Source organism: Coregonus clupeaformis, chromosome 1 (genome assembly GCF_020615455.1).
Source record: "Coregonus clupeaformis isolate EN_2021a chromosome 1, ASM2061545v1, whole genome shotgun sequence".
In the NCBI taxonomy this organism is placed as follows: Eukaryota; Metazoa; Chordata; class Actinopteri; order Salmoniformes; family Salmonidae; genus Coregonus; species Coregonus clupeaformis.
The window spans coordinates 46,040,600-46,065,150 of NC_059192.1; the positions used below are offsets into that span (position 1 = coordinate 46,040,600).

The 24,551-nt window shown below is 42.6% G+C and overlaps 2 protein-coding genes across 2 annotated transcripts; one reads left to right on the forward strand and one right to left on the reverse strand.

Moving 5' to 3' along the window:
- Positions 1-4,770: 4,770 nt before the first annotated feature.
- Positions 4,771-7,033, forward strand: LOC121582733 (paired mesoderm homeobox protein 2-like). Its single transcript, XM_041898796.1, has 3 exons — positions 4,771-5,082; positions 5,873-6,096; positions 6,312-7,033. The coding sequence occupies exons 1-3, from the start codon at positions 4,989-4,991 to the stop codon at positions 6,708-6,710; spliced, it is 717 nt and encodes a 238-aa protein (XP_041754730.1). The 5' UTR covers positions 4,771-4,988; the 3' UTR covers positions 6,711-7,033.
- A 9,569-nt stretch (positions 7,034-16,602) lies between these two features.
- Positions 16,603-24,551, reverse strand: LOC121582739 (multiple coagulation factor deficiency protein 2 homolog). The gene is made up of 4 exons (XM_041898810.1): positions 24,475-24,551; positions 23,838-24,046; positions 17,289-17,448; positions 16,603-17,177 (listed from the first exon to the last, which is right to left on the reverse strand). Exons 1-4 carry the CDS (start codon positions 24,544-24,546, stop codon positions 17,046-17,048), a joined length of 573 nt encoding a protein of 190 aa, XP_041754744.1. The 5' UTR covers positions 24,547-24,551; the 3' UTR covers positions 16,603-17,045.

Below are 24,551 nucleotides of genomic sequence, written 5' to 3' on the forward strand. Positions count from 1 at the left end.
TGTCTTCAATGGTCACACATTTGTTGACACATGGGATAGAAATTGTATTGCCTAATGTCAAAACTGTGTAATATACTGTAATATACAGTACTGTAGCATACTACATTCAAAGGGCAATTTTGAAACATGTATCATACATTTTTTGCTAATAGATTAACTGGTTGTTAAAATAACTAAATTGAGAAGATATCATTATGTTGCATTTTGGTGATTAAACCAATGTACTCATTATATTTCACAGTAAACTTATATTTTGGATCAATGGTTGTGTGGTGAAATCCAAGATGGCGTAGCAGTGCGGTCGTGGTCTTTATGGTGTGTCTGTGTATATAGCCTGTTTTTTGTATTTTTTTGTATTTTTCGTACATATTTCCCATCACACTTTTCATCCTTCTACAAAATATACTTTCCTGCAACCCGCCTCACTCAATGTGGAACGGATTCTATTATTGACTTACCTTTTATCTAGAATCTCCAGTTGAAACCAGCTAGCCAGCTAACTAGCTACTTGCTATTAGCCATCGTTAGCGGTTTTCACCCAGAACATCTGATTTTCTGCCGGAATAACTGAATCACTGGACATTAACACCGGATCGCAACTAGCTAGCCGCAACCGAATGGATGTTGCTATTTGGCTAATCACCATTGCCCCCGAAGCAAGCACCAGTTAGCCTTGAGCTAGCCACTGGATCATCGCAACTAGCTAGCTGCAGCCAAATGGACGTTGTTGTTGGCTAATCAGCCTTGAGCTAGCCGCGAGCCAGGCCCATCTCCCGGCTATCTACCTCTCTGTCAACCGGACGGGACCTCCTAGTGTTGACATGGAGCCCCGCCGATCCAACACGACTGGTCTGCCGACAAGATCGTCTGATGTGGTTACAACAGGCTTCCCGTTACGACGTCGACCACGAAGATCCATCTGCTAGCCCCGGCCCGCTAGCACACGCTAGCCGTGGCCTCTTGCTCGCCAGTGCTATAGCAGCCCCCGAACTACCTCCGAACTCTCCTATTGCTGTTCACCGGACCTTATGATAACTCAGCTATACAGCTGATGCCTGCTGAATTGTTCCTTTATACGGTACCGCATCCTGTTTATGTTTAGCCTCAGCCCAAACTTTGTCGCCATTACCAGCTGTTGTCTTAGCTCTCTCGAATAACACCTGTGATTGCTTTATGCCTCTCTCCCATGTCAATATGCCTTGCTTATTGCTGTTTCGGTTATTTCTTATTGTACTATTTCACTGTAGATCCCCCAGCCCAGCTCAACCTGCCATAGATAGCTCCCACCCCCCATACACGCGGAGACCGACTCAATCAGTGCCTCCAGTGATGCTATCTCTTTCATCGTTACCCAACGCTTAGGTTTACCTCCACTGTACTCATATCCTTCCATATCCTTTTCTGTACATAATGCCCTGAATCTATTCTACAATGCCCGGAAACCTGCCCCTTTTTTTTCTCTGTACCCAATGCACTAGAAGACCAGTACTTAAAGCCTTTAGCCATATCCTTCTTCTACTCCTCCTCTGTTCCTCTGGTGATGTAGAGGTTAACCCAGGCCCTGTAGCCCCCAGTATCACTCCTACTCCCTAGGCGTTATCATTTGTTGACTTCTGTAACCGTAAAAGCCTTGGTTTCTTGCACGTTAACATCCGAAGCCTCCTCCCTAAGTTTGAGTTATTCACTGCGTTAGCACACTCCGCCAACCCTGATGTTCTAGCAGTATCTGAATCGTGGCTTAGGAAGGCCACCAAAAATTCAGAAATGTCCACCCCCAACTACAACATTTTCCGTCTCGATAGAACTGCCAAAGGGGGTGGGGTTGCAATCTACCGTAGAGATAGCCTGCAGAGCTCTATCGTACTATCCAGGTCTGTGCCCAAACAGTTTGAGCTTCTACTTCTAAAAATCCACCTTTACAGAAATAAGTCTCTCACTGTTGCCGCTCGCTACAGACCCCCCTCAGCCCAGAGCTGTGCCATGGACACCATATGTGAACTGATTGCCCCCCATCTATCCTCAGAGTTCGTACTGCTTGGTGACTTAAACTGGGATATGCTTAACACCCCGGCCAACCTACAATCTAAACTAGATGCCCTCAATCTCACACAAATTATCAACGAACCTACCAGGTACAACCCTAAATCTGTAAACATGGGCACCCTCATAGATATCATCCTGACAAATTTACCCTCTAAATACACCCCCCCCCCTCCCCCCACCCCTCACACAAATTCAGACAGCTGATGTTCTGAAAGAGCTGAAAAATCTGGACCCCTACAAATCAGCCGGGCTAGACAATCTGGACCCTTTCTTTCTAAAATTAGCCGGCAAAATTGTCGCAACCCCTATTACTAGCCTATTTGGAAAGCTGCTGCGGTCATCCCCCTCTTCAAAGGGGGTGACACTCTAGATCCAAACTGTTATAGACCTATATCCATCCTGCCCTGCCTTTCGAAAGTATTTGAAAGCCAAGTTAACAAACAGATCACCGACCATTTCGAATCCCACCGTACCTTCTCCGCTAAGCAATCTGGTTTCAGAGCTGGTCATGGGTGCACCTCAGCCACGCTCAAGGTCCTAAATGATATTATAACCGCGATCGATAAAAGACAGTACTGGGCAGCCGTCTTCATCGACCTGGCCAAGGCTTTCGACTCTGTCAACCACCGCATTCTTATTGGCAGACTAAATAGCCTTGGTTTCTCTAATGACTGCCTCGCCTGGTTCACCAACTACTTCTCAGATAGAGTTCAATGTGTCAAATCGGAGGGCCTGTTGTCTGGACCTCTGGCCATCTCTATGGGGGTGCCACAGGGTTCAATTCTCGGGCCGACTCTATTCTCTGTGTATATCAATGATGTCGCTCTTGCTGCTGGTGACACTCGGATCCACCTCTATGCGGACGACACCATTTTGTATACATCTGGCCCTTCATCGGACACTGTGTTAACAAACCTCCAAACGAGCTTCAACGCCATACATCACTCCTTCCATAGCCTCCAACTGCTCTTAAACACTAGTAAAACTAAATGCATGCTCTTCAACCGAATGCTGCTTGCACCCGCCCACCCGACTAGAATCACTACTCTCGGCGGGTCTGACCTAGAGTATGTGGACAACTACAAATACCTAGGTGTCTGGTTAGACTGTAAACTCTCCTTCCAGACTCACATTAAGCATCTCCAATCAAAAGTTATTCCTATTTCGCAACAAAGCCTCCTTCACTCATGCTGCCAAACATGCCCTCGTAAAACTGACTATCCTACCGATCCTTGACTTTGGCGATGTCATTTCCAAAATAGCCTCCAACACTCTACTCAGCAAATTGGATGTAGTCTATCACAGTGCCATCCGTTTTGTCACCAAAGCCCCATATACTACCCACCATTGTGACCTGTACGCTCTTGTTGGCTGGCCCTCACTACATATTAGTCGCCAAACCCACTGGCTCCAGGTCATCTATAAATCACTGCTAGGCAAATCCCAGTCTTATCTTAGCTCACTGGTCACCATAGCAACACACACCCGTAGTCTGCGCTCCAGCAGGTATATCTCACTGGTCATCCCCAAAGCCACCACCTCCTTTGGCCGCCATTCCTTCCAGTTCTCTGCTGCCAATGACTGGAACGAACTGCAAAAATATCTGAAGCTGGAGACTCTTATCTCCCTCACTAACTTTAAGCGTCAGTTGTCAGAGCAGCTTACCGATCACTGCACCTGTACACAGCCATTCTGAAATTAGCCCACCCAACTACCTCATCCCCATATTGTTATTTATTTTGCTAATTTGCACCCCAGTATCTCTATTTGCACATCATCTTTTGCACATCTATCATTCCAGTGTTAATACGAAATTGTAACTATTTTGCACTATGGCCTATTTATTGCCTTACCTCCATAACTTACTACATTTGCACACACTGTATATATATTTTCTGTTGTATTTTTGACTTTATGTTTTGTTTACCCCATATGTAACTCTGTGTTGTTGTTTTTATCGCACTGCTTTGCTTTATCTTGGCCAGGTCGCAGTTGTAAATGAGAACTTGTTCTCAACTGGCTTACCTGGTTAAATAAAGGTAAAAAAATATATATCTACAAACAAAATGAATGCACAATGAAAGGTTTTGAATGTAAGAGTGTTACCAGTTTGGAGTTTTGTACTAAGAGTTTTGAAAATTCACCACATACTTGTTAAAATAGTACCAAAGCGATTAAAACAAACTGTACATCAAGACGAAATAGGACATGAGAGCGTGCTGGTGAGGGACTACTCTGTAAGGAGCACAGTCTACCCAGCACACGCTCATGGACAGATGCTGTAGGTTGTGTCGCCTCCTAGTGGACATAGGCACAATTGCAATTTCACTCAGCAAATGTCACTCAGTTTGTTTTATGTCCTATTTGCACTTTAGGAACATTGTAAAGAAATGAATGCACACACCCTTTTTGAAATCCAAGTTAGACCATGGTATTATGGTATTAATACAGTTCTGCATTATCTGTAGTTTGATTTCATATCAAGAATAAACATGATAAATTAGGATACAGGACCTGTGTAGCTCAGTTGGTAGAGCATGGCGCTTGCAACGCCAGGGTTGTGGGTTCGTTTCCCACAGGGGGCCAGTATGAAAATGTATGCACTAACTGTAAGTCGCTCTGGATAAGAACGTCTGCTAAATGACTAAAAATGTAAATGTAATAGGCATTTTCAATGAACAGTTTTCAATGGTTTCAATTCCATAGACAAGCTTAATGTTTCAATTTTTGTTGTTCAGTGAGCATTTTGCCACTTTCCATCTGTCTTGAGTAAATTCTGTAGCCCTTTTGTGACCGGAAAGATACTTGAGTAAAGCCAGGTAAAGGTAGAGGTGGGTGGGAATGGCATGTGATGTTGGCTAGACACGGTTGGAAAAGCAACAGGTAGCTAGCTCAATGTATGCCAAGCGCTCCTGACTGTAGCATCACAGACCACACCCGTGAAGATGGCCCAGGGAAAGTCACCCACGGATGGTGTCAAGAGTCAGCAGAAGTGGGCAGAGATGTACTCTGAAATTACCACTGTCAGCTCCAGCGCAGGTCAGTCAACATTTTATTTTCAGTCAAAAATTTATTTTCAGTCAAAATGTTGTTGTATGATGAAGTTATATTATTAATAACAAACTATACATTGTCGTAGGCCTTTCATTTATATCTGCCTGAATTAAATGTAAATATCATGAATTGATGCTGTAGTTTTAGTTAATAAGCCTTGTTTTCATTCAAATATTTTGACAATGGACTGAAAAATTTAAGTAATTTTTGTAAAATTCCATTATATTTCTGGACTTTGATGAAAAAGATTGAGAAAGAATACAAACAAAAATGTTACTAATAAAATACTATAAAATACTATTTTGGCCAGTTCCCTGTTCATTCGGTCTGTTCACCATCCAGTGTAATGTGAACAGCCAGTCAACTATGTCAACCAATTTGACAAATTAGTCATTGTTAGCTTTTGTTAACTTAATCTTGGTCAAATCCCCACGTCTCTGGTATCTCTTTCTCACGAGATTGAATTTGGTCAGCAAAGCCTTGTGGCTATTAGGTTGCCCGAGATTGATGGAAAAGATAAAGTCATGTAATCCCTCTTTTTTGAAGGACAGTCCTCAGTGAAATGGGTCCTTACAAATTTTGGCGACTTCCTATATGGTGAAAGTGAAACACAAGTAGGCCTATAGGCCTGGCCAGCCTACATCATGAAACCTGAACTAGAGTATAATCAAGAAACTCAGCCAAAATGTACAGTTTAATTAAAGTCAGAGGGAATGCCTTTGCAGCATCCATTCAAAGTCCTCACACATTCAACCTATCCTTATCCCGACTACAGATGTGGGCAGCCCAGCCAGAAAAGGCCCATTTGACAGTATGGCCATAGGCCTCAGCAGGCGTGGGAGAGCCTACCCATCCCCAGCGCGCAGGCGCCATCGCACCACCTTCAGTCACAAGCAGCTGGACCAGCTGGAGATGGCCTTTGGACAGAACCACTACCCCGACATCTACTGCCGTGAGGAACTAGCGCGGCTCACCAAACTCAATGAAGCACGCATACAGGTCAGTGGGCCTAGGCCTATTTATCAGTCCACACGGATTGTATAAACATTTTTTATCCTGTGTGGGGGGGGGGGGAGTTGATAATACTTGCAATTTCTAACTCAGACTGTTTTCATTTACAAATTAAACGCCATGACATACTTATCCATTATCCTATAAAATGGTAAAATCTCAAATACAAGCTGGTTAAGACTTTTTCTTATTGTATTTGACAGGTATGGTTCCAAAATCGCCGTGCCAAATACCGCAGGCAGGAGCGTGCGTCTCAAAAGGTCTTGCCAATGGGCATGATGCCAGGGCACAGGGCACTGTTGAGCAGCATGTGTGTTCAGTCCACAGGGATGACCTGTCAGTACTACCCTCACTCTCTGGCTCACCATATCCCCCGGTTCCCCTCTATGCTGCCCCAAGGTGGTTACTCCCACTCCCACCACACAAGCTCAGCCAGCCAGTGTCACTGCCCTACAGTCCCACCACAGCCACAATCCCCCCGCCAGCATGAGGACTGGTACAGCCCGCTCCGGAACATTGGAGCCCCACCCAACAACCTGGCCACACCTGTGTTCTCCCTGACCTCCATGCCTGCTCTAGACCCTGCCTCTCACTGGAACTAAAGAAAGGGCAACTTCTATGTCAGGAGGTAGATAACTGTTAATTCTTCGAAAAACACAGCCTATTCATTGCACTGTAGATCAGATTTTTTAAATACAGCTTTTTGTATCTGTGCAGTGATAGGAACTAAGGAACATGAAGAATTTAGAGATTAGTGAGAACGACTTAACTCTTTCACCCCTTGAATACCTGACATTGAATGCATTGCATGTTACATGTTCTGTGACTAGCAGGTTTAAAGTTCAAGGTAGCCTAACTGAGACATTTGTGGGTAATCTAAATAGACTGGCTGAAATATATGCTATCTTTCTCCTAACAATGTATTTTGTATTTTCACAGTAAATAAAGTAGTGTGTATTGGGAGTGATTTGTTTGTTTATGTTAAAAGTGATGCTACACTCTAAAAATTAGGGGTTCAACAAGGGTTCTTCTAAGATCCTCAAAGTTCATCGAGGAACCTCCTTAGTTGGTGGGGGTTCTTGCAGGAACCTAACTGCCCAACTGAAACATTTGGATTTGAATTTGAAAGGACAGCAGGTGAAGGCACTTTACTGAAAAATGTAAAGATCTCAATTTAAGGTAAGGTTTATCCCTTGTATGACCTAAATTGATATTGTTTTATGATGATACAATCTATCTTTCTAAAACAGAAAATGGACACAATTCAATGGATATCAATCAACAAAGAGGTAAGAATATGTAGGCTATAACAATATGTTGAAGGCTAGCTGTATTGGGTGCAGATGACTGAACTGCTCACTTTTGTGTCTGTCTGCAGATATAGATGAGGAGGCATACAAAGGGATGTCAGTTGGTATTGGTATGTTATGCAGATCGCATTTATCATCCTCCTCCCTTACCTCTTCAATGAAAATCCCATCGGCCTCTACATTATGGACAAGGTATGTGTATGAAAACTATTATCAAAACAGTTTGTCATTCACATTCACCACAAAAACCAAGGTATGAATACTGTTGTATGCATGTTTTGTTAATCTGTATAATTACATTTTTGGGGATTCACAGACTTCACCCTCCCTACACCTCTGATGAATATAACAGGAAACCTGTTCGATCACCATGCACTGCAAAATCATTCTGGCTATGGATACGGAGAACACAACATTAACATCAACATGCCAGAGGACTTGGACTTGGGGCAGTGCTGGGAGTTTACCTCATATTTGGATTTTTTAAATTCTATTTTGCCACTAAAATCACAAGACACTGAGAACTAAAATAGTGTTATTGCTATGCATATTATTATCATTAATAATAACAACAACAACAAAAATTAACCCCAAAGTTTCTTCGCAGATCCATTAAATGGGGTTCATTGAAGAACATATAGGGGTTCCCCCACAGTTTCAATTTGAAGAACCCCTAAAGGATACTCCAGGAACCTTTTCTTTTCAGAGTGTAGAAAGTTTTTGTATAATTTCAGCCAGTAGTTGTGAAAATAGCGCTCATGAGTCAAAACTGGTCCCCGGAAATTGTGCACAATTGTGTACAACGTCATCCATTTCGTATGATGTTACTTTTCTGCAATTCATATATGTTACGAATTCCAATTTCTACAATATGTTACGAAATGCTTAAGATCCCATTCAATCTTTTAAAGTGCAAGGTGTGAGTACAATAGGTGTCAATTAACTCAGAGAGAACTGCACTAACATGCACTAAGTGTGCGAATGCCACTGAGACATAATCAACATAAAACGACATCAGAAAATACTTTCATATTTGTTTATTAAAGCATATTACACAGACAACACAGTTGCATCTGTCTACTAATGTCATTTTATAGCTTTCAATTACAAATTTCTAGTCAAATAACTGGATTCACTGAACAACCAACACTGAATGATTAAAATAACTATTTTGTAACAAATAATGTTTCAGTATTGGAAATGTTATAAATGGGTTGAATATAGACCTGGGCCTTATAACATAAAGACCTGGTAACCTTATAATGATATGTTGCTGTTTGAAAGCAATGCATCTCATTAGGAAAAAATAAAGTGTGGTGTATCTACACATAACATTGTCACTTCAATAGGAAGCTAACATTTATAGCAACATAACCATGCATTCTACTAATAGCACATCTGTACAATTAAGTTATCCCTTGAGTATTGGCATCACCCAGAGATTTCACTGTGCTGCAAGTCAAGTGAATCCAGTGAAGAAGAAATCACAAAGCGCAGCACAACATCTCCTGTATTACATTCAGATTATGTTCATCTCAAGTATCAGCCCTGCTGTAAGCAGAGTAAGTAGGTAGATAACAGACCATGTTAGGGATGTATGTGTGGATCAGCAGAAAAAGTACTAATTTGTTATTGCCCGTGTTTGACCAGAACCAGACCTGTACCACGCGTGGCTTTTATGTTACCTGGGTCACATTCAGTACGAACAAATGGAAGAAAGCATTTTGAAAAGAAGAATGCGCATACTTATAGGACTAGCCGAGGTATTACTTTCTCTGTTTTAAAACACTGTCTTCCGTTTTGTTCCAACTGTAGGCAACCCTGTTCATGGCCTGTTTCTGTGTTCAGACAAATCCTACAAACCTGCTTTGCCATTCCCACACTCTCATATTTATTCTGTGGTACAGTATGCTGCAGCTGAGCCGTAACATTCCCACTATGAGTAATAGAAAAGGCCACACTTAAAGTTAAGGACCACAGGCAGTTGTCGTTAATGGCCTAACTTGATTGGATGCATAAATATAAGATATTTTGGTCCATAATCTTAGATTTCATACAGCAAAGCAGCTCTTAGGTGAATATTAAATTCCAACATGACTGAACTCATTTAGTTGTTAGCATACAGTAGGCAAATTTGGCAGTTTCTGTAATAATTTAATAATATACTGATATATATATATATATATATATATATATACACAGTACCAGTCAAAAGTTTGGACACACCTACTCATTCAAGGGTTTTTCTTTATTTTTACTATTTTTTACATTGAAATAACACATATGGAATCATGTAGTAACCAAAAAAGTCTTAGTTTTTTTCAATTGCTTACACATTAAAATTAAAACTTTCCCACAATTAGCAAAACCTTACACTCAGGGAGCAAAACACCGGCCTAGATTTGCACAACTGTAAGCACATTGTCAGCTTCACACTTTTTGCAAAACATTACACACAGTGATTTGCAAAACACTAAACACACTTGTATGCATTTGACACAAATGTATCATGATGTCATTTCCTTGCAATTTAAAGCAAAGGCTTTCAAATGAACACACCCATGAACCAATTGGTTAAACACAGCCACCAGGTGTGCACACACACTGGCGCTTAATTGTAGACACACCAATCAGGTTTAAGCACTATAAAAAGGCAACAGGTAAGTTCACCTGTCTTCAAAAAAAATGGACGGTGTCAGAGGGAGAGGGAGACCTGGAGGAGGGGTAGGACATGCACAAAGAAGAAGACAACCAAATCTGTGTAACGATATTCGTGCTACAATTGTGGACCATGTTATAAACCACGGACTAACAACGAGGGAGGCTGGACTGAGAGTACAGCCTAACCTAAGCAGGTACACGGTGGCATCAATAGTTCGGACATTTCGTCAAGAGCACAGGTGAGAAACGTATCTTCTGTCAACAGAAAATACATACAGTGGGGAAAAAAAGTATTTAGTCAGCCTACAATTGTGCAAGTTCTCCCACTTAAAAAGATGAGAGAGGCCTGTAATTTTCATCATAGGTACATGTCAACTATGACAGACAAAATGAGAAGAAAAAAATCCAGAAAATCACATTGTAGGATTTTTTATGAATTTATTTGCAAATTATGGTGGAAAATAAGTATTTGGTCAATAACAAAAGTTTCTCAATACTTTGTTATATACCCCTTGTAGGCAATGACACAGGTCAAACGTTTTCTGTAAGTCTTCACAAGGTTTTCACACACTGTTGCTGGTATTTTGGCCCATTCCTCCATGCAGATCTCCTCTAGAGCAGTGATGTTTTGGGGCTGTCGCTGGGCAACACGGACTTTTAACTCCCTCCAAAGATTTTCTATGGGGTTGAGATCTGGAGACTGGCTAGGCCACTCCAGGACCTTGAAATGCTTCTTACGAAGCCACTCCTTCGTTGCCCGGGAGGTGTGTTTGCGATCATTGTCATGCTAAAAGACCCAGCCACGTTTCATCTTCAATGCCCTTGCTGATGGAAGGAGGTTTTCACTCAAAATCTCACGATACATGGCCCCATTCATTCTTTCCTTTACACGGATCAGTCGTCCTGGTCCCTTTGCAGAAAAAACAGCCCCAAAGCATGAAGTTTCCACCCCCATGCTTCACAGTAGGTATGGTGTTCTTTGGATGCAACTCAGCATTCTTTGTCCTCCAAACACGATGAGTTGAGTTTTTACCAAAAAGTTATATTTTGGTTTCATCTGACCATATGACATTCTCCCAATCCTCTTCTGGATCATCCAAATGCACTCTAGCAAACTTCAGACGGGCCTGGACATGTACTGGCTTAAGCAGGGGGGACACGTCTGGCAATGCAGGATTTGAGTCCCTGGCGGAGTAGTGTGTTACTGATGGTAGGCTTTGTTACTTTGGTCCCAGCTCTCTGCAGGTCATTCACTAGGTCCCCCCGTGTGGTTCTGGGATTTTTGCTCACCGTTCTTGTGATCATTTTGACCCCACGGGGTGAGATCTTGCGTGGAGCCCCAGATCGAGGGAGTTTATCAGTGGTCTTGTATGTCTTCCATTTCCTAATAATTGCTCCCACAGTTGATTTCTTCAAACCAAGCTGCTTACCTATTGCAGATTCAGTCTTCCCAGCCTGGTGCAGGTCTACAATTTTGTTTCTGGTGTCCTTTGACAGCTCTTTGGTCTTGACCATAGTGGAGTTTGGAGTGTGACTGTTTGAGGTTGTGGACAGGTGTCTTTTATACTGATAACAAGTTCAAACAGGTGCCATTAATACAGGTAACGAGTGGAGGACAGAGGAGCCTCTTAAAGAAGAAGTTACAGGTCTGTGAGAGCCAGAAATCTTGCTTGTTTGTAGGTGACCAAATACTTATTTTCCACCATAATTTGCAAATAAATTCATTAAAAATCCTACAATGTGATTTTCTGGATTTTTTTTTCTCAATTTGTCTGTCATAGTTGATGTGTACCTATGATGAAAATGACAGGCCTCTCTCATCTTTTTAAGTGGGAGAACTTGCACAATTGGTGGCTGACTAAATACTTTTTTTCCCCACTGTAGCTTACTGCATGTACTATATCAACAGTTTTGGTATCTATTCCTGTATCATTTTACAGTAAGCTACATGTATTTTGTTTGGCCAACATAGGTTTGAACGTCGAGAACACCAAGGAGGGAGGGGCCCCATATTCACACAGGAGCAAGAGAGAGAGATCATAAACCTCGTTTTGGCCAATAATGCAATCAGACTTAGAGAAATTCAAGCCCATATTGTCAATGATCACCGAATTTTCAATAATGTCCAACAGGTCTTTCTGTCAACAATAGCCCGTATCCTTAAAAAAACATCAAGTTCTGATGAAACAACTGTATAAAGTGCCATTTGAAAGAAATTCAGACCGGGTGAAAGGCCTGCGGCGTGAATATGTGGTGGAATGTTTTGTTCACTGACTGTAGTATTGTGTACTGCACACATAACCTTTATACTGTACATGTAATTTTACTGTATAACAGACCTATAGTAAATTGATCTACACAATGTGATCTTTTGCTGTATTTCAGAGTTTTGCAAATGGATGCGGAGGAAGTCCCGCATGAGTTGATATATATTGATGAGGCTGGATTTAACCTGACAACAGTGAGAAGAAGGGGAAGAAACATCATTGGCCACAGGGCTATTGTCAATGTACCAGGGCAACGTGGGGGTAACATTACCCTTTGTGCTGCCATTACACAGAATAGGGTCCTCCACCGCCATTCCAACTTGGGTCCTTACAACACTGACCTCATTCTTACATTTTTAGACAGATTACACAATATTATCACAGCAGCAAACCAAAGGGACCAGATGCAATACATTGTCGTCTGGGACAATGTAGCTTTCAATCGTTCTGCTCTGGTCCAAAACTGGTTTCATCAACACCCACAATTTACAGTTCAATACCTTCCACCATACTCCCCCTTCCTAAACCCCATCGAGGAGTTCTGCTCAGCATGGCGGTGGAAGGTTTATGATCTCCGGCCCTATGTCCAGATGGCCCTCATTCAAACTATGGTGGAAGCATATGATCAAATTGAAGCAGCATCCATACAAGGGTGGATTCGTCACTCCAAAAGACTCTTCCCACGTTGCCTTGCAAATGAAAATATAGCCTGTGATGTTGACGAGTCCCTGTGGCCAGATCCAGCTAGGCGGAGAGATGTTTAGGTTATTTTTCTTTTTTATTCGGTACTGAACTGGATATGTAATTTGTTACAGTATTACTGTAAGCTTACAGTATAAACGGTACGTTCAGTAATACTGTATGAAAACTGGAAAATGTTTTGTTGAAATGTTCAGTATTGACTGACTTGAGTACATGAAAATAAATAAATATTTTCATTAGTCTGCACAATTGGTGTCATGTGGTGTTGGTTAATTTATTTTTACACTTTCTCTGTGTAAATGCTAAAAGTGTTTTATGTTGAGCACAGGAGTGTTTAACTGATTCAAACAGAATCAGACCATATGATGGTTGGGTTTATGTTATGACAACAAAATAAGGTTTTTATAAGACATTGTATAGTTTTGACAAAAGTGTTCCATTTTGCAAATGATCTGAGGTGTTGTGCTAATTGTGTGAAGGGGTTTGAAAAACTGGGCCCTGTTTTCAAAATTGTGCTTAAGCACTTGAAAAAAAACTGTAAACAAATCAAAATATATTTTATATTTGAGATTCTTCAAATAGCCACCCTTTGCCTTGATGACAGCTTTGCACACTTGGCATTCTCTCAACCAGCTTCATGAGGTAGTCACCTGGAATGCATTTCAATTAACAGGTGTGCCTTCTTAAAAGTTAATTTGTGGAATTTCTTTCCTTCTTAATGCGTTTGAGCCGATCAGTTGTGTTGTGACAGGTAGAGTGGGTATACAGAGGATATCCCTATTTGGTAAAAGACCAAGTCCATATTATGGCAAGAACAGCTCAAATAAGCAAAGAGAAACGACAGTCCATCATTACTTCAAGACATGAAGGTCAGTCAATACGGAACATTAAGAACTTTTAAAGTTTCTTCAAGTGCAGTCGCAAAAACCATCAAGCGCTATAATGAAACTGGCTCTCATGAGGACCGCCACAGGAATGGAAGAGTTACCTCCGCTGCAGAGGATAAGTTCATTAGAGTTACCAGTCTTAGAAATTGCAGCCCAAATAAATGCTTCAGAGTTCAAGTCACAGACACATCACAACATCAACTGTTCAGAGGGGACTGTGTGAATCAGGCTTTCATTGTCAAATTACCACTACTAAAGGACACCAATAATAAGAAGAGACCTGCTTGGGCCAAGAAACACGAGCAATGGACATTAGACCGGTGGAAATTTGTCCTTAGGTCTGGAGTCCAAATTGAAGATTTTTGGTTCCAACAGCCGTGGCTTTGTGAGACACAGTGTGGGTGAACGGATGATATCCGCATGTGTGGTTCCCACCGTGAAGCACGGAGGAGGAGGTGTGATGGTGCTTTGCTTATGACACTGTCAGTGGTTTATTTAGAATTCAAGGCACACTTAACCAGCATGGCTACCACGGCATTCTGCAGCGTTACGCCATCCCATCTGGTTTGCGCTTAGTGGGACTATCATTTGTTTTTCAACAGGACAATGACCTAACACACCTCCAGGCTGTCTAAGGGCTATTTGACCAAGAAGGAGAGATGACCTGGCCTCCACAATCACCCGATCTCAACCCAATTTAGATGGTTTGGGATGAGTTGGACCGCAGAGTGAAGGAAAAGCAGCCAACAAGTGCTCAGCATATGTGGGAACTCCTTCAAGACTGTTGCATTCTGAAGCATTCCAAGTGAAGCTGGTTGAGAGAATGCCAAGAGTGTGTGCAAAGCTGTCATCAAGGCAAAGGGTGGCTACTTTGAAGAATCTAAAATCTAAAATATATTTTTATTTGTTTAACACTTATTTGGTTACTACATGATTCCATGTGTGATTTCATAGTTTTGATGTCTTCACCATTATTGTACAATGTAGAAAATTGAGTAGATGTGTCAAACATTTTGACTGGTACTGTGTGTGTCATATACAGTGGCTTGCAAAAGTATTCACCCCCCTTGGCATTTTTCCTATTTTGTTGCCTTACAACCTGGAATTAAAATGGATTTTTGGAGAATTGTATCATTTGATTTACACAACATGCCTACCACTTTGAAGATGCAAAATATTTTTTATTGTGAAACAAACAAGACAAAAAAACAGAACTTGAGCGTGCATAACTATTCACCCCCCAAAAAGTCAATACTTTGTAGAGCCACCTTTTGCAGCAATTACAGCTGCAAGTCTCTTGGGGTATGTCTCTATAAGCTTGGCACATCTAGCCACTGGGATTTATGCCCATGCTTCAAGGCAAAACTGCTCCAGCTCCTTCAAGTTGGATGGGTTCCGCTGGTGTACAGCAATCTTTAAGTCATACCACAGATTCTCAATTGGATTGAGGCCTGGGCTTTGACTAGGCCATTCCAAGACATTTAAATGTTTCCCCTTAAACCACTCGAGTGTTGCTTTAGCAGTATGCTTAGGGTCATTGTCCTGCTGGAAGGTGAACCTCCGTCCCAGTCTCAAATCTCTGGAAGACTGAAACAGGTTTCCTTCAAGAATGTCCCTGTATTTAGCGCCATCCATCATTCCTTCAATTCTGACCAGTTTCCCAGTCTCTGCCGATGAAAAACACCCCCACAGCATGATGCTGCCACCACCATGTTTCACTGTGGGGATGGTGTTCTCGGGGTGATGAGAGGTGTTGGGTTTGCGCCATACATAGCGTTTTCCTTGATGGCCAAAAAGCTCAATTTTAGTCTCATCTGACCAGAGTACCTTCTTCCATATGTTTGGGGAGTCTCCCACATGCCTTTTGGCAAACACCAAACATGTTTGCTTATTTTTTCTTTAAGCAATGGCTTTTTTCTGGCCACTCTTCCATAAAGCCCAGCTCTGTGGAGTGTACGGCTTAAAGTGGTCCTATGGACAGATACTTCAATCTCCGCTGTGGAACTTTGCAGCTCCTTCAGGGTTATCTTTGGTCTCTTTGTTGCCTCTCTGATTAATGCCCTCCTTGCCTGGTCCGTGAGTTTTGGTGTGCGGCCCTCTCTTTGCAGGTTTGTTGTGGTGCCATATTCTTTCCATTTTTTAATAATGGATTTAAATGGTGCTCCGTGGGATGTTCAAAGTTTCAGATATTTTTTTATAACCCAACCCTGATCTGTACTTCTCCACAACTTTGTCCCTGACCTGTTTGGAGAGCTCCTTGGTCTTCATGGTGCCACTTGCTTGGTGGTGCCCCTTGCTTAGTGGTGTTGCAGACTCTGGGACCTTTCAGAACAGGTGTATATATACACTGAGCTCATGCGACAGATCATGTGACACTTAAATAGTCCACCTGTGTGCAATCTAACTAATTATATGACTTCTGAAGGTAATTGGTTGCACCAGATGTTATTTAGGGGCTTCATAGCAACGGGGGTGAGTACATATGCACGCACCACTTTTCCGTTATTTATGTTTTAGAATTTTTTGAAACAAGTTTTTTTTTTTTTTTTTTCACTTCACCAATTTGGACTATTTTGTGTACGTCCATTACATGAAATCCAAATAAAAATCCATTTAAATTACAGGTTGCAATGCAACAAAATAGGAAAAATGCCAAGGGAGATTAATACTTTTGCAAGGCACTGTATATACACATCTCTCTAACTCTCTCTCTCTTTCTCAGGGGGGAGGGGGGATTATTTCGGGTAAAATAAAACACCAGGCCACACTTGAACGTCTAAAACGAGATAGAAAGTATGTAGAAATTATAATGGTGCTATATATTTTCAAATTACTGCCCTTTTACTGGCCCGAAAATTGATTTTGACAAACCAATCGGTCAAAAGAAAATCTGTGCGTCCCTCCGTTGAATTTCAAAATCCCGATGTGGCCCTCGAGACAAAAAGTTTGTCCACACCTGGTATGCTGTCTGGATAGGTAAAGGATAGTGATAGCACCACAGAGAGTGTGACAGGTAAATTAAAACAATATATTTTGCTTTGAGATGGAAAGTGTTGTGGTTGTGGGCAGTGCACTGAGCCAGACCTCAGCAGTTAGGCAGCGTCTCGCCTCTACTCCAGGGACTTGGCAAACTCGGCGTAGTCTATGTACCCGTCGTTGTTTTTGTCATCGTCCCTTAGAACGTCATCTATAAGGCTTATGAGGTCTTCCTCTTTCATAGGCTGGCTTTCCTCTCCTCTTTCCTACAGAAAGGTGGAAAAACACACATGCATGAGTGTGTGTGTGTGCGCATAGATGAATAAAATGCATACATGGCATCATTGGCTGTTAATATCATTTGTAATTACACATACCTCTTTGTGTACATGAGTGATGGCTGTGGCCAACTCCAGCCCATCCAGTAAGTTGTTGCCATCATAGTCATGCATCTTAAAGTAGTGTAACTGTAGCTCCTGCGGCAACATATCTGACTCCGGCTTGTCAATCACACCTTCCAGATGCTCCATGATGTGTCTTATACAGAGAGGACATAGGAGAGACACTGGTCAGTGCATTAACCATGTCATATACTGTCAGCCAAATGGTAGGTAAAGCTTTAATTCAAGCGTCTGGGAGACTTCGGCTGAGAGACTGTTTGAGCTCAGGGGTTCGGTGCCGTAGTGAGCTGTTTGGATAATATACAGTACATGGCCATAAGTATGTGGACAGCTGCTTGTCGAACATCTCATTCCAAAATGGTGGGCATTAATATGGAGTTGGTCCCCCCTTTGCTGCTATAACAGCCTCCACTCTTTTGGGAAGGCTTTCCACTAGAAAGAACATTGCTGCCGGGACTTGCTGATGTTGGGCGATTAGGCCTGGCTCACAGTCGGCAATCCAATTCATCCCAAAGGTGTTCGATGGGGTTGAGGTCAGGGCTCTGCGCAGGCCAGTCAAGTTCTTCCACACCGATCTCAACAAACCATTTCTGTATGGACCTCGCTTTGTGCACAGGGGCATTGTCATGCTGAAACAGGAAAAGGCCTTCCCCAAACTGTTGCCACAAAGTTGGAAGCACAGAATCGTCTAGAATGTAATTTAATGCTGTAGCGTTACTTCCCTTCACTGGAACTAAGGGGCCTAGCCCAAACCATGAAAAACAGCCCAAAACCATTATTCCTCCTCCACCAAACTTCACAGTTGGCATTTTGCATTGGGGCAGGTAGCGTTCTCCTGGCATCCGCCAAACCCAGATTCTTCCATCAGACTGCCAGATGGTGAAGCGTGAGTCATCACTCCAGAGAACGTGTTTCCACTGCTCCAGAGTCCAATGGTGTCGAGATTTACACCACTTCAGCCGACGCCTGGCATTGTGATCTTAGGCTTGTGTGTGGCTGCTCGGCCATGGAAACCTATTTCATGAAGCTCCCGACGAACAGTTATTGTGTGGATGTTGCTTCCAGAGGCAGTTTGGAACTCGGTAGTGAGTGTTGCAACCGAGGACAGGCGATTTTTTACGCTCTACGCGCTTCAGCACTCGCCGGTCCCGTTCTGTGAGTTTGTGTGGGCTACCACTTCCCGGCTGAGCCTTTGCTGCTCCTAGACGTTTCCACTTCAGAATAGCTCTAGCAGGGCAGAAATTTTACGAACTGACTTGTTGGAAAGGTGGTATCCTATGACGGTGCCACGTTGAAAGTCACTGAGCTCTTCAGTACGGACCATTCTACTGCCAATATTTGTCAATGGAGATTGCATGGCTGTGTGCTCGATTTTATACACCTGTCAGGAACGGGTGTGGCTGAAAAAGCCAAATCCACTAATTTGGTGTCCACATACATTTGGATATACAGTACCAGTCAAAAGTTTGGACACCTACTCATTCAAGGGTTTTTCTTTATTTCAACTATTTTCTACATTGTAGAATAATAGTGAAGACATCAAAACTATGAAATAACACATATGGAATCATGTAGTAACCAAAAAAAGTGTTAAACAAATCAAAATATATTTGAGATTCTTCAAAGTAGCCACCCTTTGCCTTGATGACAGCTTTGCACACTCTTGCCATTCTCTCAACCAGCTTCACCTGGAATTATTTTCCAACAGTCTTAAAGGAGTTCCCACATATGCTGAGCACTTGTTGGCTGCTTTTCCTTCACTCTGCGGTCCAACTCATCCCAAACCATCTCAATTGGGTTGAGGTCGGGTAATTGTGGAGGCCAGGTCATCTGATGCAGCACTCCATCACTCTCCTTCTTGGTCAAATAGCCCTTACACAGCCTAGAGGTATGTTTTAGGTCACTGTCCTGTTGAAAAAAAAAAAAAAAAGTTCCACTAAACGCGTATCGCTGCAGAATGATGTGGAAGCCATGCTGGTTAATTGTCCCTTGAATTCTAAATAAATCACTGACAGCGTCACCAGCAAAGCACCCCCACACCATCACACCTCCTCCTCCATGCTTCACGGTGGGACCCACACATGCAGAGGTCATACGTTCACCTACAGTCGTGGTCAAAAGTTTTGAGAATTACATTTACATTTACATTTTAATCATTTAGCAGACGCTCTTATCCAGAGCGACTTACAGGAGCAATTAGGGTTAAGTGCCTTGCTCAAGGGCACATTGACAGATTTTTCACCTAGTCAGCTCGGGGATTAGAACCAGCGACCTTTCGGTTACTGGCACAACGCTCTTAACCACTAAGCTAATTACACAAATATTAATTTTCACAAAGTCTGCTGCCTCAGTTTTTATGATGGCAATTTGCATATACTCCAGAATGTTATGAAGAGTGATCAGATTTGCCATGAAAATGAACTTAATCCCCAAAAAACATTTCCACTGCATTTCAGCCCTGCCACAAAAGGACTAGCTGACATCATGTCAGTGATTCTCTCGTTAACACAGGTGAGAGTGTTGACGAGGACAAGGCTGCAGATCACTCTGTCATGCTGATTGAGTTATAATAACAGACTGGAAGCTTTAAAAGGAGGGTGGTGCTTGAAATCATTGTTCTTCCTCTGTTAACCATGGTTACCTGCAAGGAAACACGTGCCTTCATCATTGCTTTGCACAAAAAGGCTTACATTTTAGTAATTTAGCAGACGCTCTTATCCAAAGCAACTTACAGTTAGTGAGTGCATACATTTTCATACTGGCCCCCCATGGGAAACAAACCCACAACCCTGGCGTTGCAAGCACCATGCTCTACCAACTGAGCTACAGGGGACTACTGCCTGCTTCACAGGCAAGGATATTGCTGCTGGTAAGATTGCACCTAAATCAACTATTTATCGGATCATCAAGAACTTCAAGGAGAGAGGTTCAATTGTTGTGAAGAAGGCTTCAGGGCGCCCAAAAAGGTCCAGCAAGCGCCAGGACCGTCTCCTAAAGTTGATTCAGCTGCGGGATCGGGGCAACACCATTGCAGAGCTTGCTCAGGAATGGCAGCAGGCAGGTGTGAGTGCATCTGCACGCACAGTGAGGCAAAGACTTTTGGAGGATGGCCTGGTGTCAAGAAGGGCAGCGAGGAAGCCACTTCTCTCCAGGAAAAACATCAGGGACAGACTGATATTCTGCTAAAGGTACAGGGATTGGACTGCTGAGGACTGGGGTAAAGTCATTTTCTCTCATGAATCCCCTTTCCGATTGTTTGGGGCATTCAGAAAAAAGCTTGTCCGGAGAAGATAAGGTGAGCGCTACCATCAGTCCTGTGTCATGCCAACAGTAAAGCATCCTGAGACCATTCATGTGTGGGGTTGCTTCTCAGCCAAGGGAGAGGGCTCACTCACAATTTTGCCTAAGAACACAGCCATGAATAAAGAATGATACCAACACATCCTCCGAGAGCAACTTCTCCCAACCATCCAAGAACAGTTTGGTGACGAACAATGCCTTTTCCAGCATGATGGAGCACCTTGCCATAAGGCAAAAGTGATAACTAAGTGGCTCGGGGAACAAAACATAGAAATGTTGGGTCCATGCACAGGAAACTCCCCAGACCTTAATCCCATTGAGAATTTGTGGTCAATCCTCAAGAGGCGGGTGGACAAACAAAAACCCACAAATTCTAACAAACTCCAAGCATTGATTATGCAAGAATGGGCTGCCATCAGTCAGGATGTGGCCCAGAAGTTAATTGACAGCATGCCAGGGCGGATTGCAGAGTTCTTGAAAAAGAAGGGTCAACACTGCAAATATTGACTCTTTGCATAAACTTAATGTAATTGTCAATAAAAGCCTGACACATATGGAATGCTTGTAATTATACTTCAGTATACCATAGTAACATCTGACAAAAATATCTAGAAACACTGAAGCAGCAAACTTTGTGAAGACCAATACTTGTGTCATTCTCAAAACTTTTGACCACGACTGTACTCTGCGTCTCACAAAGACATGGCGGTTGGAACCAAAAATCTCAAATTTTGACTCATCAGACCAAAGGACAGATTTCCACCAGTCTAATGTCCATTGGTTGTGTTTCTTGGCCCAAGCAAGTCTCTTCTTCTTATTATTGTCCTTTAGTAGTGGTTTCTTTGCAGAAATTCGACCATGAAGGCCTGTGGCGGTCCTCATGAGAGCCAGTTTCATCATAGTGCTTGATGTTTTTTTCGACTGCACTTGAATAAAGTTTCAAAGTTCTTGAAATGTTCTGGATTGATTGACCTTCATGTCTTAAAGTAATGATGGACTGTCGTTTCTCTTTGCTTATTTGAGCTGTTCTTGCCATAATATGGACTTGGTCTTCTGTATACCACCCCTAACTTGTCACAACACAACTGATTGGCTCAAATGCATTAAGAAGGAAAGAAATCCCACAAATTAACTTTTAACAAGGCACACCTGTTAATTGAAATGCATTCCAGGTGACTACCTCATGAAGCTGGTTGAGAGAATGCCAAGAGTGTGCAAAGCTGTCATCAAGGCAAAGGGTGGCTACTTTGAAGAAACAAAGATATTTGTTTAACACTTTTTTGGTTACTACATGATTCTATATGTGTTATTTTATATTGTTTTGATGTCTTCACTATTATTCTACAATGTACAACTTTTGACTGGTACTGTATATAGAACAAAAATATAAAATGCAACATGTAAAGTGTTAGTCCCATGTTTAATGAGCTGAAATAAAAGATCCCAGAAATGTTCCATATGCACAAAAACTTCTCAACCATGTTGTGCACAAATTAGTTTACATCCCTGTTAGTGAGCATTTCTCCTTTGCCAAGATAATCCATCCACCTGACAAGTGTGGAATATCAAGAAGCTGATTAAACAGCATGATCATTACACAGGTGCACCTTGTGCTGAGGACAATAAAAGGCCACTCTAAAATGTGCAGTTTTGTCACAACACAATGCCACAAATGTCTCATGTTTTGAGGGAGCTTGCAATTGGCATGCTGATTGCAGGAATGTCCACCAGAGTTGTTGCCAGAGAATTGAATGTTAAATTCTCTACCATAAGCCACCTCAAGTCATTTTATCGAATTTGGCAATACCTCCAACCGGCCTCACAACCGCAGACCACGTGTATGGCGTCGTGTGGGCGAACGATTTGCTGATGTCAACAGAGTGCCCCATTGTGGCAGTGGGGTTACATTTTTGTTCAGTATACAAAACATTTGGAACACCTTCCTAATATTTAGTTGCACCCCCCTTTGCCCTCAGAACAGCCTAAATTTGTCAGAGCAGGGAGTACAAGGTGTCGAAAGTGTTCCACAGGGATGCTGGCCCATGTTGACTACAATGCTTCCCACAGTCGTGTCATGTTATCTCCCGAGTGGCGCAGTGGTCTAAGGCGGTCCTGGAGATCCTGGTTCGAATCCAGGCTCTGTCGTAGCCGGCCGCGACCGGGAGACCCATGGGGTGGCGCACAATTTGTCCAGGGTAGGGGAGGGAATGGCTGGCAGGGATGTAGCTCAGTTGGTAGAGCATGGTGTTTGCAACGCCAGGGTTGTGGGTTTGATTCCCACGGGGGGCCAGTATGGAGAAAAAAGAAAAGAAAAATGTAAGTCGCTCTGGATAAGAGCGTCTGCTAAATGACGTAAATGTAATGTTGGGAAAGGGGGATGCCTTGTCAGTTGTACAACTGAATGAATTCAACTGAAATGTGTCTTCTGCATTTAACCCAACCCCTCTGAATCAGAGCGGTGCAGGGGGCTGCCTTAATCGATATCGGCGCCCGGGGAACAGTAGGTTAACTGCCTTGCTCAGGGGCAGAACGACTGATTTTTTACCTTGTCAGCTTGGGGATTCGATCCAGCAACCTTTCCGTTACTGGCCCAATGCTCCTACCCGCCAGGCTACCTGTCACTGGATGTCTTTTGGGTGGTGGACCATTCTTGACACACAGGGTAAACTGTTGAGTGTGAAAAACCCAGCAGCGTTGCAGTTCTTGACACACTCAAACCGGTGCACCTGGGACCTACTACCATACCCCGTTCAAAGGCGCTTCAATATTTTGTCTTGCCCATTCACCCTCTGAATGGCACACATACACAATCCATGTCTCAAGGCTTAAAAATCCTTCTTTAATCTGTCTCCTCCCCTTCATCTACACTGATTGAAGTGGATTTAACAGGTGACATCAATAAGGGATCAATCATAGCTTTCACCTGGATTCACCTGGTCAGTCTGTCATGGAAAGAGCAGGTGTTCCTAATGTTTTGTAAACAGAATTTGGCTCCTAACGTTCTTTTGGCAGGCAATAGTATTGCAAACAAAAGTTATCAAAGTTAATTGTTCTACCCATTCACATTTATGTGGCCTGTTCTTTAGACACAGAATGGAAGAAAATGCTCAGAAACCGAGAGAAAAAGGAAGGTACCTGTACTTGTCCAATAAGAAATGTTTGCTTTTGTTCTGTTGCAAAGCATTTTGGAGCAGTGTACCCTAATGAACACGACCCAGTACTCACTCTCTGTCATGGACCATGTTCTTGTCCAGGTGCAGGTTAGGATGGTGAATCTCCGGTGGGTGTTCGTGGGCTGCCTGCTCATTTGAACTGACAGACAGCAGAAAGCAAGAGACCAGGAGTAGCCAGCCCCACACCACGCTCCTCCTGCCACTTTTTCTTAACACCATTCTGGGCTGTACAGTAACTACACAGACAGCCAGACAGACCAGCTGAGAGAGAGAGAGAGAGAGAGAGAGAGAGAGAGAGAGAGAGAGAGAGAGAGAGAGAGAGAGAGAGAGAGAGAGAGAGAGAGAGAGAGAGAGAGAGAGAGAGAGAGAGCTCCATCTATGAACCCATATGTACATTTTTGGAAACACATAGATAGCAGAAGAATGAGAAGATTGAAAAAATGGAATTGCAATTGTTTCAGTGATATGTTATTCTATGTACAGTTCGGTATGCAAATTAGCTAGTGATGTTGTAGACACAGACACATGGCTGGCTACCGTTAATTATACTATGAGAGTGCACCTTTAGACAAATCTATTTTGTTTTCAAGATCATCCGTTAGTTTAGCAAGATAATCAATACGGTGATAACAAGACCACCATAATGAACTGGATCTTCAGCGATGTGAATGATCGAAATGCATACTCACCAGCTGAAAAACAGATTTGGAACCGTTAGCTTTAACTATTTGTATTTTAACGTCTTCACTCTTTTTGGGCATTGCTG